Source organism: Acyrthosiphon pisum, chromosome A1, assembly GCF_005508785.2.
Source record: "Acyrthosiphon pisum isolate AL4f chromosome A1, pea_aphid_22Mar2018_4r6ur, whole genome shotgun sequence".
NCBI lineage: Eukaryota > Metazoa > Arthropoda > Insecta > Hemiptera > Aphididae > Acyrthosiphon > Acyrthosiphon pisum.
In genome coordinates, this window is record NC_042494.1 from 78,000,901 (window position 1) to 78,020,526 (window position 19,626).

Below are 19,626 nucleotides of genomic sequence, written 5' to 3' on the forward strand. Positions count from 1 at the left end.
ATAAAAATTCTCTGTCTTAAGTTTGAATTACAGATTTGTATTTTTCCTCAATTTCCATGACGGATAATTTTATTGGTCAGATATATTACAACTCCAAGCCGTTTAGGAATTTGATTTTTTGTCATTTTTTTAAACAGCCTATCAATTCTAATAACTTCTTTCATTTCATATTTAATTTTGTCAATTTCTTGTAGAGATTCACTATCACTTTCTGTATTACTTCCACTTCCTTCTAAATTTTCTACATTGATTATTTTTTTAAGAGCATTATAGCTACCATAAAGTCTTTATCATTGACATGTGAATATGTGATGTATTTGTTTGGTTGAAAGTAATACCAATAACTCTATTATTTAAATCTATACTCTTTGCCCATCGCTGCAAAGATGCTCTTCCTGCAAAACAAAAACAAAATATAACTAGTTTATATACAACTATTTGAAAAATCATAGGAAATCATTGAGAAAAATGTATCTTACTCACCAGACAATGGATAGTTCAATTCATTTTTGACATAAATATATGCATGTTTGCTGATATACCAGAGAGTAAATGCTTTAGATTTCATCTCTAGACCCATGTACTTTTTTCTTTTTATTAATCATTAGGTCAAGTTGGTTTTGTAAAAAACAGATGAAAGGTATTTTTTGGCTTGAATTTCGATATTCCTGGTTTTATTTATAGATAATTGTTTAATTTGTTCACTTGAAGACTTTTGATTTTTCTTTATTAGTATATTTAAACTATTGATATTTTGTTGTAATAGTTTTAATTGAGACCGGAGTGATTCGTTAATCTTGATAAAAGATTCATTTTAATTTTTTACAGAAATCAATGCCTTTTCTTGCAAACTCAAATCAGTTTTTAATTTGTTAAGGTCTTTTAATATATCATAGTATAAAGTTTTGTAGTCTTTGTTTTCATCTATGGACATAGTTGGTAATTGATTTAAAACTGAAGGTATTTCTGCATTAAGAGCCAAAGTGATAATATCTTCATGAGCCTATAATATATAAATAACGATTATTAAATAGGCAATTTTAAATCATTTAATTTAATTTTTTGTCAACACTTAATTTTTATGAACAGTCAGTAGTATTAATAATACTGTAATGCCGAGGTCCACATTAATAAACGGCAACACAACATTATAATTAAAAGACATTTAATGTGTACAAAACATGAAAGTTACATTATAATATTTCTATTGTGTCGTTAAAACTGGAAGTAATGCATTAGACAATTTAACCAAAAAGTGTCTAGAAATTCGCTAGACTAAACCGGTTTAAAATTATCCCACATTATCCCGCACCGGGATAATGAACCATGTAAAATTTACATGGTTCATTATAAATGATAATATATATATAATTACATTGTAAATGATATGGTGCAAACATCCCGGTGCATTATTTTTCACACCGGTTTAGTCTAGCGCACGGCCTATAGATAGGTCTGGCAACTCTACGATTTTCGTGTGCCGTTGTATACGCCGTTGTATACGCCGTTGTATACGCCGTTGTATACGGGATCGGGGGAATGCTATTGCGCTATCTACTTACAAATTAATGACATACTATATAGTATAGAACTCTATACTATGAATGTAGATAGCGCCACTTAGCATTCCCCCGATGCGATCGCCTACACACGGCCATATATTAATAGTAGTACAAGGTCTATGATATGATCTAAGTCATTAATCTTGCAATGCATCAACATAGTGGTATCATTGAAAACTATGCGACGAGTGGCCACCCTGTTTCCAAAGAGAATATGTATTTCATATCTGCCGACCAAGTTCCTAACCTATAATAACTTGTATATTATTATGAATGTTGTGACTTGTGTTCGTGTTTTCTCGTTCTCTTGATTTCAGTCCTAGAGTTCTACACCGTATTCTCATTTTTCTTCGTTCCTGAAGCAAAATGGTAAGTTCATTATTATTTGTCATATAGCTTTTGAATTGTATTTTCTTTATTATTAATCATATTGTATTTACAGTGTGCATAAGTTTTACTGTAACGTCAATATAATTTAGTAATCCTCTTTTCGGGAAAAACTTTGAAAACCATGTGGCATGTATTATATTTATGAATGGCGTATAGTTCGCCTTAATATTTGTCATTCATATTCCGTTTGACACAGTTACTATTGTCTTAATATATTTATTTTACTCGAAACCTATAGGTAAATTTTCTTCATTTGTTTTCTATTATACTAACGTGTTTCAAAGAATATTTGCTATTCACTTTAGTGAGGTTCACCATCAATTGCACTAGGTTAATTACTCTTGATAGTTCATAACATTAATCTTGTACTATAACATAACTATAACATTACTTTAACTAAATATCCGTAACTGAGTTCTAACAGTAAAATTAATAAGTGAATTAATAATTAATTTCCGCTTCTGTTTAATATATCTTTGAATTGCAGTGTTTTTGTATTAATGTATAATTATAATTGTTTGTCTGTATAGAGCATTATAAATTATTCTACATCTTACTTTAAATCTTGTTTTAGACTACCAGTAAGAAGAAGACTAGGAAATTGCGAGGCCATGTCAGTCATGGACACGGTCGTATTGGTATGTAACAGTTAATACGTTTATTGCTAATAAATTAAAACTATTTTCAATATTTTGCACTATTTGATCAACATAATAACGAATTCTAGTTTTTTGTTATAAAGTGTGTGCTAAATAAATATGATATGTTTTTCAATCATCAATTAGTTAATTTTATTATTTCAATTGAAGAAATCCAATCAACACATATTGTTCTGGATTAGTCCTAAATAATTCAGATTACCTACGTTAAGACTCGCATTAAGATGATATTAAATATGTGAAATTTTGTAAATTAATAACCAAAATGATGATATTCAGTTTAGCGACAGGCGGTCTGAAGTACAATTTTTGTGTGGCTAGTTTATTTCAATCTGATTGGTCTATATGTAAAGTTAATAGAATATAATTTGGTTGTCTGAATATTATTAATGGATTTGTTTTAATAATTAAAGGAAAACATAGGAAGCATCCCGGAGGTAGAGGTAATGCTGGTGGTATGCATCACCACAGAATAAATTTTGACAAATACCATCCTGGTTATTTTGGAAAGGTAACTATCATAAGGATTATTTATTTAAATTAACATAGTAGAGATATCCAATGCTTTTGAGTAATCAACAACAGTTGGATTGCGATTATTTTTTTTTAAACTGCTGTTAATATTAAGCCCGGTCCAAACCAAGAAACATATTATTTTTTGATAAATATGCTACCTCCTATGTATGACGGGGAAAACGTATTTTGGGAAAATTTTCTGGTCTAGACAAGGATTTACTTATCAGTTATCAGTGAATATAGTAATATTAATTAAAAACATGATACCTAACATATTGATAAAAACAATTACGAATGCCAGGTTACATGAAAAATTAATTAATTTAATGAACCAATCGTGGGCCACAAAATCATGTTTAAGAGTTCATTATCTCACTATTGATTCAATAAATAAATTTTTAATGATCATTTATGCAACACCGGCACTAGTATTATTAAAATTTTAATATGTAGGTCATGTTAGAAATACAGTTCAGTATTTTAAGAATTAAAAAATGTATTTTAATATTCACAATAAGAACCATTACTGTGCAGTACCGGACCATAACTCCCAAATACTGTCATAGTAAAGCTGCAGCTCTGTGCAAAATCAGGCGCTGAGTACAATAATTGTATTAAGAATTATTCTTAACGTGAATATGGTATAATATTATATCCATTTTAACATGACTGGTTTGTTTTTTAGTTGGGTATGCGTAATTACCATTTGAGAAGGAATTCAAAATGGTGTCCCGCTATTAACCTTGAACAATTGTACAATCTGATCCCTGAAGAAACTAGGCAGAAATATGAAAATGACAAAGAAAAAGCCGTTGTCATTGATGTTGTCTCAAAGGTAAATACTATAAGACGTGTATATTTTTTTTTCTGAACTTAAAATTGAATCTAAGTGATGATAAAATTATTGTTTAGCGACAGGCGGTCTGAAGTACAAATTTTTATGTTGCCAAAATGTAATCTGATTGATTCAATTTTTTCTATTTAAATTTATTTTTGTTTCAATATACAAATTACTAATAACACTTATATATTATTATGTATTATAAAAAATATTATTTTTCAGGGTTACTACAAAGTATTGGGAAAAGGTAATCTTCCCAATCAGCCACTTATTGTAAAGGCTAAATTCTTTTCCAAGGTTGCTGAGCAAAAGATTAAGAAAGTTGGAGGTGCCTGTGTACTTCAAGCCTAATTTGGTTTATATGTATAAATGACCCATTATATTGAAAAATATAATAAAAACAACTTTTTTTTTTAAACCATGAGTACTGAGTTTTTATTTACATAATTTTAGTAAAAATTATATGATCATATATTGTTACTTTTTTTAATTGCTTGTTTGCTACAACGACATAACACAAAAATAGTCATTTTTGAGTTGTTGGCATATAATAATAATTTTGGTGTTTTTCTTTATACTGCAAGAACGACATAACTGAATATACAAAAATTAACCGCTAGATGGCAGTTGTGCCAATATGATTTTATCGTCATATAATTGCAAATAAAATTCCCAAATGAGTTTAGTGTAAAATCACGATTTTTGTGTTATGTCGTTGCTGTAGCAAACAAGTGAAATATAAAATTTTTCTTGAAAACTCAACTAGTTTAAAATCCAGTGGAATGTGCAAAACATTGCCTTTACAAACTACAGACATTAAGGGTATATATCATACATAAAAACTGATTACAGTTCTATCCTGAAATGACTAATACAACTCCGTGAAATACCGTGTTACATAATTAGACAGCCGATACTGTCACGTACTCACGTGGAGTATCAATTTTCAACTTTTATTTGACTTATATTCTAAAATGATAAGATAACTGCAAAAACATGGTGTTGTCCGAAATCACCCTACATGTCCTGATTGAAGTTGCCCCATTTTACAGTAATGTTATGGAATGTATGATGTTGTGTTTTAGTTTATATATATATATATGTTTAATTAGGAAACATCATCAAAAAAATAAAAATTTAAGTGTATAATATCTTAGGGCTTAAATTACGATCAGCTTTTGTGGTGGCGCCAACTTCAGTCAATATGATAGTAGATTGTTAGGAAAATTAAATTATCATTTAAATATTGAAAAAATTAAAACTTGTTATTTAATAAAAGTATTACTCAAAATAGTATAATTTATTGCTTAAAGTTTAAATATTAAATGGTAATATATTCACAAGTTTGATATAATACAAAAAAAGCTCGTTAACAATATTATACTACAAAAAATTAGAGTTTACATCAATATACATACATTGTACTTATATTATATTTAAAAAAAATATATAATACAAATTTATGATAAACGACTATTGTTTGTATTGGAACTGTCATCGGACGAGTCTGAATTATGATTTCGTATGTGTTTCTTGGACTTTTTTGATTTATGTTTATGTTTGGATTGTCTACTACTACGTTCTCTCTTGCGATCTTTTGATGAACTATGATGGCTAGAGTGAGACTTTTTCGAACGTCTGCTACTTCGATCTCTGTCACGAGATGAATATCGACTAAACATAAATGAAATATTAAAAATTAAGCAAGAAGAATAAATCAAATAAATTTTTAACTAATTCTCAATGAAAAATAAATTTAATTAAATTTTAATACCCATAGAAAAACGTGGTTTATATATGTCAAATAATATATTAACTACTTACTGATCTGGAGATTTTTCTTTACTTTCATCATAATGTTTTATTCGTTTGTAATCTTTATCTTTTTCTTTCTCACACCTTTCTATTTTTTTGCGCTTATTGTCTCTAGATAATGTTTCTGAAAATAAAAATAAAAAAATAAACTCCCATGGTTAATTAACAAACATGAATCCATTATTTTTTCTTTTCGTCCTATAAGATGTTTTAACTTTGGATATAAAGTAGGTAGATTTGTTGAAGTGTAAAATAACTATTTACCAATTGGTTAGTATTGTCTCAAAATGTGGAGGGTAAAAAATATTGATGAACATTGTATGAGCAAAACCATAGTTATTTTAGAAACAACATTTAAGTATAAATAAAAAGTAAGAATATGGGTGCAAAAAAAAAAAATTATTATGGAAATTGAAAAATGTTTATTTTATGGAGAAATATATTGTATGTACACTTAGGGCCATTTTTACAATGGCCGGTCAAAGTTAATGGACACTTAACTGGCGGAGTTCTGTCGGTATTAAAATCTATTATCAGTCGGTTAGTGTTAACCAACACTCAACCGAAAATTGTAAGAATGACCTATAAACTGATAACATTTTAAAGAACATACCTTGGAGTCTTGATTGCAAAGATAATTTGGTACTTTTATTCCCGTTTATATTTTTATTTAAATGACCATCGTTAGATATATCTTCATCACTACAAAGTTGTCATTAATTTGGATTAAATTTTAAGTATTCAAAACAGAATTACAATACAAATTGTATAAATTAATTTAATTACCTAGAACCAATAGATATTATATCTTGTACTTTGGAAAATAGTGGTTGAATATTTAAATCATGATTTGGTAAACCATTTTTTTCATCTGTTGACGGTTTCTGATCAACAGTATTCACTACAGCAGTATGAACAGGCGAATCTACAGATAGAATATCACACATTATGTTAGTTGATTATTTTAAATTACTACACTACAGTTAATGCAATAATAACTACTGCCTGGAATGTGAGTTTCTGATTTCTCTCCATGCTTGATGGTATTCAAACTTTTGGAAGACGATGATGATGATATGATTTTCATAGAAGCCAAAAATTGTGCAGCCTTTCTTTTTCTTTCAGCTTGAATTTTTTCTTTTTCTTTTTTGGTACGTTCTCTTTCTAACATAAAAAGTTTTTCTTTTGCTGCCATAGCTAATTTGTCTTTTAATCTTTCTTCAGCTGTAATTAAATTAAACTAATTAGTTATGTATTTTAATACATTTTTTTTGAGTAAAATTGTCTAACATCAGCAAAAATGTATGATTTTTTTATCGGATTGCATATTTTATATTTTTATAAAAACTTATTTTGGGACTGAAACTCGACCATATGTTTCTAAAATAATTTTTTATTAAATGTATACAACATCCAATTAATATGATATTGAAATAATACAAAAAAATTATCTATCATTACATTATGAGCTTACCTAATTTAGCTGTATTTTGTAATGGATTTTTCTTCGCGGACACAGGAGGTTTATTCGATTTATTATGATTTGATTCTGTTTTATCAATACGGTCTTTTTTATGTTCATCATCACTTGTTTCGTTTGAACTATCTTCAAGAGCACTTTTTTTTATCTCAACCGCTTCAGATTCTTTTTGTTTTTTTAGTGAAAAACACACAGGTACTATAATAAAAATACATGAAAGTTATTAATTTCATTATAATTACAATACACAAAAATACTCAATGTAAATAACAATAGCATAAAAATTAATTTAGATATTTATATACATAAATAATAAAACTTTTTGAATTTTCTATAGTTAAAAGACTAAACAAAATCAATACAATGGTTAGTTTCCAAATTAGGTAAATTTAATTTTCAGTAAATAGAAATCATCAATAACCATAACTATAACCATTTTCTAAAATATTTCATTTATTTAAAATGTATGAGTTGTAGTCTTAAAAAATATCAAATGTTTTTAAATTAAATCATCAATATAAAATTAAATAATACTTTTCCGTATTTTATGTTAGTTTAATTTTCCCGGGCAAAGGAATATACAGCAAGTTTAATATATAATATAACTATATTCAAAAGTATTCATGGGAAGTATAGAGGTTAAATACCAAAGCAATGATATTAATATTTGGTTGATCATTACATAACACTTGAAGGCCCCAAGAAAGAACTTTAGAAAAAAATTCCAGCTAAACATATGAAAGCTGACAGAATTAACTAAATGGTTATTTGATGCAAAAATTGCTTAATTCACAATACAATTTAGTTAAGAACACATATACATATAAAATAAATAATATTTAATTATAAGTTTTTCATAATTACATTTGGAATTTGTTTTAGAATCCACATTTGATTTGGATGGAGCTGTTTGTTCCAATCGTTTAATTGTGGCATATAGTTTAAGCTTTTGAGTATAATATGCATTAAAAGAGTCATCAGGCTCTAGGAATTTCAGTCTTGGATCCTCTAAATACAAAACAATAAAATAAAATATTTTGAACTAAATATTGTTATAATGTACTTACGTCTTTTCCGAGCAGTTTCTTCAAATTGTTTTCCGTTTTTAGTCACATAAGAAGCCATTTTATCAATAATAATTTGTAAATCATTAGGTGGCACATCAATACCAACAGTAACATTTTGATGAACCGGATTGGGAATCTCTGATTCGGTTTTGTTATCAGAAGCAGGCTAGGAATACAAAATATTTTCAATATCTGACATAATCATACAACCATAATGGCAAATAGAAAGGCAAGAAGGGTTTTATCATAATGCTAAACTTAAAAATATCCCTTATAACAACTATAAGTTTGTGTTAACCAAGATATTCTTAATTGTGTATGATCCATAGAGATCTATTATAAACTATAAATAAACAAAATTTAATTGTATGCATACTTCGACCGAACTTAGTTCATCAATTATTTCATTATCATCTGTGTCTGGAGAATTTGAAGCATTTAATGTAGATTGAGAAACCAATTTTTTTTTCAAACGCCGTCTGGCTGATTTAGTAAGTCCATCAAATTCTGATGTAGTCACATTTATAGAAGGAGTTTCTACTTCATTTATGATGGTTTCCTCTACAGGCATTGCAGATTGTTTCTCTTTAATTTTGTTTACTAGTAATGAGTATGAACAGTCAGCAGAAGGTTTGTACGTTATATTTGGTATAAATGGCGTCTGCAAATAAATTCAATAATACGTAAATTATTATTTAGTAGTGGTACTGAGTTGAGAGAGTTGTGTGCAAAATGGAATTTGATTGTCAAGCTATTCCAGACAGAATGGTAATGACTTGAATAGGATTTATCTTAGGAAAAAATTGTATTGATATCTTCTGAATTATGAGCTAAATCACTAACTAGCTCACAATGAAATTTAAAAATTATAAAATAGATTATTATTGGTACAATTCAGAATTTCGTTTAAAATGATTAAACATTGATGATTTCTATAAAAATTATTTTGGTAACAATTAAAGATACAGCATAAGACACAATAGGAATAAAACGGGTTTAGGTTGAAGCTAAAAATAATTGGAGAAATAATAACTCGATCTGCTCACAATTATTACCTGAAAAATAAAACATAACATTGAAATTGTATACAAAGATTATTTAAGATCAGTTAAAAATATTTTTTTATGGATAAAATAGTGTATGTTGTTAAAAATGATTTATTTTATTTTATGAAAATAATTGATTTACTGATTGATTGAATAACATTAAAGATACGGTACTTTAGTATTTAAAATATCATGGATAATCCTTAACTTACCTTACTTGTTTAAAATTAATAGAATATTATATAAAAAATGTTAAAATCTTGTTCACGAAATGAGTTATGTTATTATTATACAACTAACTTAACTCTACAAACTCTTCTAACCTTACCTGTCTAAAACTTCTTTACATTGTTATTTATTTTATTATCAAATGAGACAATAATAGAATCAAACTTATTTTAATTCATTTAACATAATATTATTTGAACAAACTGCTTAAGTAACAAACCTAAATGATGTAACCTACATATTGTTATTAAACTAAATTATTTTATTTGAAAGTCATATACGTTAGTCCAACAATTCAATATTTGTTGTTTTCATAAACCTAAAATAAATTTGAATTCATGTATGAACCCCAATATATCACACTGTTTTTGTACTAGTTGTAATGAAAATAGAAAATAACAAAAAATTAAATGTTTTAGTTAAAAGTGAATGTAATCTATGAATTAAACAAATACCATTAACAGTTCTGTTATAGAATAAAATACATTAATACTGATACGCATAAAATGAGAAATTATACAGATACATAGATAAAATAAATTAGTAGAATTAATAGAATTTTTTTTTTTTTTATTTAACAGTGCATAATTATATTAAAAATAGCCTTAAATAACAAAGTAAGTTTAGTTCTTGTAAAATGTGAGATATTTTAAATTAATAGGATCATAATTTTGTTTCTTATTTGTAAAACAGTTAGTGAAGAATAATTAGTTTACAAAAATTAAATTTATAATAAATACACTAAAACAAATATTAATAATATCAGTTTAAGAACATTGCGTTTACACAATTAATTAATATCTAAGTAGCAATTGCAGTATTTATGAATTCAGTTTTAAATTTTTATATTTGATTTCAAGCAATTTTTTATGATAACAAAGTGTTTTTGGTTTTGTGAGATATATTCTTTTGGTAATTAAAACTTAAAAATACTATAATAATAGTAATAGTACTATAATAACATTATTAATGTTTTGATTTAAAAGAATATAATAGATTAATTAAAGGCTTTTTAAAAGACATCCCACCATTGGATTTAAACATAACACTATTCTAAGATTAAGAGTGTTTTAGATCAGTGTCTATAAGTAATAACCTACCTAATAATTAGAAAATATGTATTTAAAAAAAAATATTAACCCAATTACTAATCATGGAAATATCTAGAAATGTATCCAATTATCAAATTATTATTTTATTATTTTCAATCATGTAACAATTTAAAAGGAATCACATAACTTACCAGCATCCAGACCGTGTGGCATTCAAGATGACCATTCTGAATACACTTAAGTATCATCTTCGTTTGTATTGTAAACCATGGTTATTTATAATTTCATCAGAAATCTATATTTATGTAATTTAACCAAAAATCTTCTTCTTTACCTTTTACCTCATTATAATCTTATATGTATATAGATGATGTATTCCACTTGCAATATTATAAATGATTCACTTATCTACAGTTATAACCAACACATTATAATGCAATGATATCACTTGACGTCAAATTCCTACTATTTAACAGATCAGTTTGCGTAAAATAAAATAATCTATTCATTATCCTGAATATTGAAAAGGATTAAACATTATTTTAAAAATATAATATGATATAGTTATATTCAAATTCTGAATAAAAATAATTTTTTTTAACAAAAGAAAGACTCATTTCATAATTATTATTTTATTTTAGATATAAAATAAATTCTTATCTTAAGTTTGAATGTAATTTATATAATGATTCTTCTTAAGTATCATTATTTCAGCAAGAAATAATATCTGTTTTACTTAAATATATAATATAATGACGTTAGATATCACAGACAAGTAATTTTATCACATGGTTTTTTTTCAAAATCAGTGAATTATTTTAAAATATTTGTTAAAATTTTGTAGTAGAAGAAATACTAGGGAACCTACCGTTTCTGGTTGTTTTGCACTTTTTAATAGGCTTGGATGAAGGTAACTCTCTTCATTTGAGGAATCTAACGAATCTAAAAAAAAAATTATAATTTATTACTAATTTCTGTAATAGAGGCATAAACTATACATTTTTCCCCAAACTATTATAGATAGACTTATTAAAATTATCTAGCAAAAAATCTAATGATTAAATAATTATTATTTGGGAGACATTGTGGAATTTAAGATAGGCGCATGACATAAGTGGGCTAAATACCATATAATTGGTTATCTTGAATCCTAGGACAAAGAGACCAAGTTCAAAAAGTCAGAATTGAAGAATCGGTCAAAAATTCCAAATTCAAAAAAGTAGGATATAAATAAAGAATTGAAACAAGTCAGAAAAAAGTTTTAAAATAAAAATTATTCAATTCCAAAATTTTGCTTAACAGTAAAAGTACCTATCTAATCGTTAAAATCATACTTTAGACAAATTGTCTATCTTATACATGTAAAAGTTTCAAAATTCAAAAAATGATTTACTTTAATATTATATTATTAAGCATTTAATTTCTTGATTTTTAATCAAATGTTAATTGGAATAAAAAAATCTAAATTTTGAACATTTGTAAGTTGTCGTAAATAGGGAAACAGTAAAAATATAACCCAGTTATAATGATTAGGTGGCTTATGATCTTAGCTTTAATATAAGATATTAATAAGATAGATCCGATATCATGCCTGAGCGGTGTTATGATTACAATCCAGAAAATGTCAGTGTTCTGTGTTCAGTCCTAAAAACTCTATTGTATGTAAAATTTAAAAATTTAAATTTAATTGATTAACTTTTTTAACCATTAAAAAAATAGTCAACTTTAGCTAGAATTTTCTTTTTTCTAGCCAATGTGATCCTAACAAGACCCTAAATAACAAAATTTATTTTCCAGTTTCAAAAATTTACATTGCTAAGGAAAAATGTTGCTGAAATTGTATACTTTTAGAACGCTGATCCCTGAAACTGAAAAAATTGATTTTTTTGTCTATAGTATATAAAAATAAATAAATGTTCTATTCAATTTCTAGCTTCCTCTATTACTGCCTTTAACACAAAAACACACTTAAGATAATAACTTAAAATAGGTAAATCATTGTTTGAAGTGAACAACTTTACATGGATAAAATGGGCAAACATGTGGAGTATGGCACAATGACATCAAGCATTAAAGCAGATTTTTCTCAATACCCTACAACCCAATGAATAATGTGAACGTAGTTCTAATATCATTATTCTTAGATTTTAATATTTCTTTCAAACTAAAACAATATTATTTTTTGTATTGTGTGCTCCTTTAAGATTGTACAAATGTTACCTTCGGCACTATCATTAGCAAGTGTAGGATTATAACGGCAAGACCGGATAGCTGAAAGTACATGTTGATAGTAAGGGTAAAGTGGTCTGTCGAATGACAAAAATTCAAACTGAGGATTGTGCGCTTGTTTAGCCTTTAATAAAACTTCCATTTGTGCTCCATGCTTGGATATGAACAATGCAGTTTTTTCAATAATAGCATTTAATTTTTTCGTAGGAGGCTAAAAGTAAAATCAAATGTAAAAATTAAGCAATCCTTTTTAGTTTTTTATATTTTGTTTATCTTACTACATGCATATTAGAAGGAATTTCCAATTCTCTAGGGGGAATAAAAGCTTCTTCCAGTTCAGGATCATAATCTGTATCATCTGCAGTTTTTAGTTCAGAAGTATTTGAAGATTCATCCTCATATTTATAACCAACTTGCCCATATTCTTTTTCATCATTATTTAAAGCCTGGTGGAGCCGTTTAAGTTCTTCCTCTATAAACAAATTATATTATAAAATATAATAATAACTATATATTTAGGCATATTATAAATAGGTTGGGTTTACTAACAGTAATTTGTAATTTAATATTTTTGTGTACTCATACAGTACAATTTGATTTAATTTGAAATAGGTATGATAGCAATATACATAGTATATACATATAATTTGAAATTAATATAAATTAAAATAAGTAGTTTGCCCTGTTAACTTTGAAATGACACAATATGTTATGTTACTTGTTAGCATATCACACGAATGCATTTAGAACAAAATATAAATATTAAAAATCTTAATTTGTAAAATGTAATATATCATAAACTTGAGTACCTATCTACTAAAATTATAATTTTTAAAGTACATAATAAGTTATGTAACACTTTGAAATATACATTGAATTTGAACAAAATTAAATTGTAAGATTATAGGTATCAATGTAACAGAATAAGTTATTTCAAATCTATGAAAAAATGTAACATGTGTTTATAACTGCAAAAAATAAGGTTTTTTCTATAAGAATCATAATTACATATCAGATAACATTTTATACCTTGATAAATTGATTCTTCTTCACTTTTATCATTGAGAGACTTATACCTTTCTTCATCACATAACTGTTCGATTTTCTTTTCATCTGCTGTCAATCCTTCCCACCGACTTTGTCCAAACGGTAAGGCTTCTACAGACTTTAAGTCACTTAAAGCCCCACGACAATCATATCTGTTAAAAATACACATACAGCACATACAGCTTTGATCCAAAACTTTTAGAAAATAAATTATGACGTTTACCTGTCTATTTTTAATGCATCATCGCCCATCCAAGGTATCAAATGCTTTCCTTGATCAATGAAAAGAGCTTTTTCGTCATCTTTAAATAATTTGCACGAGTATCCGAACACCAATAAAGTTTGTTTTTCATCTTCGGACGTACCATTGGTGGTAGACCGATTCTTGTAAGCATTTATATAAGACATTACACAAAGCAATTTAATTAACACTCACAATCAAAAATTATTAACCACTAACTGACGAATTTTATCAAGTACGAAGAAATTTATATGTTTATTACATTTTCTGTTTTTGCAAAACCAAAAATTCGCAAGTTTAAAACACGTTAAGTCTTCAAACATCAGAATATTGAAAACCGAATAGTGAATATAAAAAAAAATGTGATAAATGATAATAATTATTAATTACTGTGGCAATACCATAGAGTAATATATCTATGGGCAATACATTGTAGATTTCTTTTACAAACAAACCCAGATAAACATTTATGGTAAACAATGATAACAGCCATGTCACATGGTGTAGCCGAACATTTTGTTCTATAACCAAACGGGTCGCACTGCAAATATATTTTATTAATTCTACTAAAGAAACGATGGAGTTTGTAATTATTTTAAACCACGATTTAAGATAGTACTGTCACAGAATAGTATATTCTGTGGTACTATCTTAAATCGTGTTTTAAACTATATACGTTATTTATGAAATTTATTTCAATTTCTTTTGAAATTAGTTGTTATTTAATATTTGTTAAGCTTTAAAATAGTCATAATATTTTAAAAATGCCACTGTGCATAGCAAATTTGCAAATATAAAATAATAATAATGATTTCATTTACATCATCAAGTAATATTTAAAATAAATTATGTAAACTTAATAAAAATACTTGATACCCCTCCAATGAGCATAGTTAAAATAGTTAAATTATTGGAACGTTTGAAGTTTTTACTGAATAAATGATTAATATTAATATTTTTGAATTACAACAAATTAACAATAATTGGTGGAGAAATCATTATAGGTACCTAATTTACGGGTGAATATCCAACGGTGATTGGTGTGGGGGTGGGGCACCGGTCAAGTTGGGCATCCGAATTGCATGCTAAAAAATATATGATTTAAAAATGTATAACAAGATTTTTCAACTTTTATCAAAAAAAAAATGTCTACCGAAAGTCAAATGAAATTTTTTTTGAGCGTTTGAAGTTAAGTTTTTTACAACGTTGGATATACACTAGAATTCTCATAAAACGATTTTTTTTATTTAATGTTATTCAAAAACTAATTTGTTTAGAGAATAAATCAGGAGATCTATCGATGTCAAACGCCATACACATAGGCGCAAATAGACAAATTATTTTGGGGGGGGGGACTAAGGCCCCTCCTATAATATTTTCTAAAAATTATATATGCTCTGTACTAATTACTTACTTTTGAACTGGGGGGACTTGGCGGAAATGTGGGGGGACTAAGTCCCCCGAAGCCCCCACCTATTTACGTCAATGGCCATACACTATATATTATAACCAGGTCCTTGCACCCTAATTAATAACAGGAACTCCTAACGCCCCTATAAAACTTTAAAGAATCAAACAAGTAACAACCGAAACCCAAAACCCGAATAATTTTGTTTTTTACAATCTTCATATTGTGATATATAATTTTGTATGTTTTTCTTGTGGTTAGGACTTAGGGGGCTCCAGTTGGCTTTGTCATAAGTCAAAAGTCAAAACTATTGTAGATTTGACCATTCTAACCATACATTTCGTTTAATTTAATATTTTTAAATGTATATTTAAATTCTTTATCATAAAATAAATCTTGAAGAGACTGCAATCAATGAAAAAAAGTGTTTTAAATCAAAACAAAACTGAAGGAACTTGGTTTGACCTGGATCAAATGGTTTGACGGATTGCAATTTTAAAACTGATTTTCATTGATTAGGTACCAAGTTTATTAAGTTTCCATCGAGGCGATTTTGAATACTTATCTTTATTTTAGCTGTGATATCCATGAATGAAAATATGATATTTTTGTATTTATATTAACACATTACACATTAATACGCATAACAAGTAAGTATTAAAGTATGACACTAACGATAGTTGGAATATTAAAAATCGCCTCGGTGGAAACCTTCTAAATTAGTTAATCTAATCATAATCCGTTCTTAAATTAAAAACTGTATAATAAAAATTCTTTAATTTTGTCTGGCTTTTTGGTCCAAGTCACTTTTTTTTCTTCGATTGGAGCCCTCTTAACTTATATCTGTCGATTTAATTCTCGTAGTTTCTTAGAAAAATATATTTTTATTTAATTCTTGGTACAGAATCAACAACTTATGTTATTAGCTTAAACATTATGAATCTAGTTTGATCTAAAACAAATATTGTGTGTTTGTGCAAAAGGAATATTTAGGTATTTATAATTAACTATAATTAATTATAACATCAGCGGCCCTTGCCAATGGAAGAGAAGACTGCTTGGCTCGGTAGTCGAGAGCCAACTCCTGTATACTGCACCTGTCTGGTCAGCCGTGGTTAGCTTCACGGCTAAAGCCAAAATCATCATGAGGAGACCACAAAGAGCCGCCGTATTGCGGACTATAAGGGCCCACAGAACGGTGTCGGATGAAGCAGCCTTCCTCCTCGCCGACATGCCTCCTGTTGACCTTCTAGCAGAGGAAAGGGCTAGAATCAAAGCAAGATTAGCCGAGGACCCTCCACGAGACGCTCCCCCCCTAACAAAATACGGGATCAAAAAAGAGTAGAGAAAGACCACCATCAGATATTGGCAATTGGGATGGTCAACCACGCGGAAGGCTTCCTGGACAAGACGCCTCATCCCGGACATCGAGAGATGGAAGAATCGAACGACCCCGACAGTCCAGTGGACGTACCACATGACGCAGGCCCTAACGGGGCACGGCTGCTTTCAATGGTACCTCCGCAGTCCGCCGCATGGGCAGGGCCCCGAGCCCGCGTTGCATGCACTGTCCTGGCGGCTCGGACACAGCCGAGCACACGCTCTTCCACTGCGCCAACTGGGAGGGTTGCAGAGAAGATCTCCGGAACCGACTCGGCCGACCGCCAGTCACGGCTGACATGCCAGACATCCTGTGTGGCCCCTTAGTTGACGACCTCCCCGCGAACCAGCAGGAGAAGGCTGTGGTTCTAAGCAACGCGGAAGAGACGTTCAGGATCTTCTACAAAATGGTAGAAGACATCATGACGCTAAAGGAAATAGAGGAAAGGGCTCGCCAGGATGCGGAAGCTGCAGGCCATGGATGATCCCTGAACGGGAATCTCGAGAGCGGTGGGCTCCGGCCGGCCTGCGAAGAGGACACCTGGCCACGGGAAGTCTAGGGTGGCGGGCTCCGATCGGCCCGTTATGACACCATAGGAGAAATACATTTAAGAGGTGGTGGTGGAGAGGGGGCCTGCCCCGACTACCTCCTCAGCGGCTTCGGCCACCAGTACTATTGTGAGGCATCATGGGGTGATGCACTACTCACCAGCATCGCTGAGGAGGTGCATCACTCCCCGTGCGAGCCCAAGATGTAAACATTGTAAGCTTTTTTATTAATAAACGATGCTGCATGGGGGCCAAGTAATGTGAAAACAGTACGGTCCTCATGTAGTGGTTTTCCTTGGAAAAAAAAAAGGTATTTATAATTTATTATAAATAATATAGGCAAGTAAATCATTTTTAACTTTATTTTTTCTGTTAACAATTTTTGAGGGGCTAGGCCTTTGATAAAAAAATCTAGTCTACTGAACCAATTAATAATCGTTAACAACATAACACCCATATATTTGTTTAAATTTTAATTCCGGTGTTTGAAGACCCGAATACATCATGCACTCGAAACCCAAATAAATGATATGGGTGCTAAACCCTGGTTATTTCTAAATTTCTCTCATACATCTCAAGTATTTATGTTTACATTTTAATAAATTCTAACACAATTTAATTATAAAAATTCTCAACTATTACACCCTACTAATATACAATGAATTTACAACCAACCCAAGTGTTGCCTTTCCAGTAGGATACTGAATTTATGAAGACAACATGTTTATAAATGCAATTGTTTATATTTGATGTCAAAATGGGATAATAAAACACACTATATTAAACAAAATATAAATTATAAATAACTTGATTATTTTTTTCTGAATTTATTTTTAGTCTTTTTCCTTTTTGGTTCATTTTCCTCTTCCGGTTCATACTTGGCCGGATCTGCTAATCTTTTTTCTCCACTAAAAATTAAATTTAGTTATAAAAAAAAATGTTTTAATATTATGTTAATATGTATTACCTTTTTACACTAATAAGACTTTTAGTTTTACCGGAATTTCCTAGAGCTTTTCCCCATTCATCTTCTGTTCCTTTAATCGCATATCTAGTCAGATTTTCTTGTTTTAGTTTTTCTAATTCTATGCGTTGTTTCTTTTTCAAAACCTGTGATATAATAATATTAGTATACATTTAATGTAAATTGTTGATATAGTAAATATGTATACTTTAGCTGCTTGTTCTAATTCTTCCTCCAGAGGTTTAGCTAATGGTCTTAATTCACTACTATCCACTTGTTGAATTACCGGCATTTTACTATCAACATTTTGTTCCATTATTCCATTAATGACTTGCAGTATACGACGCATCATTCTATTGTATAAGCCAAGTAATTGGGAAGGTAATAATTCAAATTGTTCTGAAAGATCTTCTACAGTTTTATATTGTAGTCCCAATCCTAGTAATAATGCCTAGTAAAAAAAAGTATAAGTAAAAACATTTTTAATAAATAACAAAAGCATTTTGGTAGTTTTATTACTTTTTGAACAGCCGAGAAATGGGTATCTCCAATTTTACCTTGAAAGTAAAGCTTGGATAAGGTGGGTAAAAGATCCATTATAAGATGATAATCAGCCATATTATTGCAATATTTCTCTAATCGATGAATATCATAAGAACTTAAATGAATATCCAACTCTGTTTTATCCAAAATATCTAATAATATAAATGATTAATAATAGCAAACAACTGAATTTAAAAATTTTAAAGCATAGACTTAGAATGAGTTTTCAGACTTCAAACCCTCAAACTTTAAAATATTGAAACAGTTAGTAATTTTAGAGAAAATTAAGTTCTAATTCAAACATTTTGATGGTCCGAGAAAAAAATCAAGTTCATAATGCTCAGATATGACAGCAGATTAACTAAATATTTTTAAGTATAACTATGTAAAGTATTGTTTTAATATTATTATATTTAAAAATATTTAAGAGAACGCTACACCTGTCTCCGTCTTACAAATGCACAACATAGCAAAAACTGTTTTGCGCGGGACAACTATGCTCCCTCTTTATTTATAGTAGAATTACCAAAATTCCACAACACATAAGAAAGAATTTAATCAGTGTCGTAGTGTTTTTGTTTTTTTTTATAGCACTTACCAATAGTTTAT

General features: G+C 28.7%; 3 protein-coding genes across 5 annotated transcripts in view; 1 reads left to right on the forward strand and 2 right to left on the reverse strand.

Annotated features, from left to right (window-relative positions):
* The first annotated feature begins 1,835 nt into the window (after positions 1-1,835).
* Rpl27a (ribosomal protein L27a) lies at positions 1,836-4,392 on the forward strand. The gene is given in 5 exon segments (NM_001162226.2): positions 1,836-1,931; positions 2,527-2,590; positions 3,025-3,122; positions 3,813-3,962; positions 4,191-4,392. Coding segments are annotated over 5 exon segments (444 nt in total). The 5' UTR covers positions 1,836-1,928; the 3' UTR covers positions 4,320-4,392.
* Positions 4,393-5,398: 1,006 nt separating this feature from the next.
* On the reverse strand, positions 5,399-14,542 carry LOC100160752 (protein suppressor of white apricot). Of its 2 annotated transcripts, none has more exons than XM_008181266.3 (14): positions 14,156-14,542; positions 13,915-14,084; positions 13,164-13,357; positions 12,877-13,096; positions 11,525-11,598; positions 8,707-8,991; positions 8,331-8,496; positions 8,128-8,271; positions 7,258-7,461; positions 6,789-7,007; positions 6,570-6,708; positions 6,397-6,485; positions 5,793-5,907; positions 5,399-5,642 (listed from the first exon to the last, which is right to left on the reverse strand). In XM_008181266.3, exons 1-14 carry the CDS (start codon positions 14,338-14,340, stop codon positions 5,429-5,431), a joined length of 2,418 nt encoding a protein of 805 aa, XP_008179488.1. In that variant the 5' UTR covers positions 14,341-14,542; the 3' UTR covers positions 5,399-5,428. The 2 variants fall into 2 exon arrangements, with proteins under 2 accessions (XP_008179488.1, XP_001946666.2); XM_001946631.5 differs by having other exon boundaries at positions 6,786-7,007; positions 14,156-14,541.
* A 3,691-nt stretch (positions 14,543-18,233) lies between these two features.
* LOC100159459 (RNA cytidine acetyltransferase) overlaps positions 18,234-19,626 on the reverse strand; it is an 8,513-nt gene continuing 7,120 nt past the window's right edge. The window contains exons 16-19 of one of the 2 annotated variants that reach the window (XM_001949722.4): positions 18,994-19,169; positions 18,683-18,925; positions 18,478-18,620; positions 18,234-18,418 (exon numbers count right to left, since the gene is read on the reverse strand). In XM_001949722.4, the coding sequence (XP_001949757.1) occupies positions 18,322-18,418; positions 18,478-18,620; positions 18,683-18,925; positions 18,994-19,169 (659 nt within the window). In that variant the 3' untranslated portion in view covers positions 18,234-18,321. The remainder of the gene's footprint in view (positions 18,419-18,477; positions 18,621-18,682; positions 18,926-18,993; positions 19,170-19,626) is intronic. The other variant, XM_008181267.2, reaches the window with a different exon arrangement.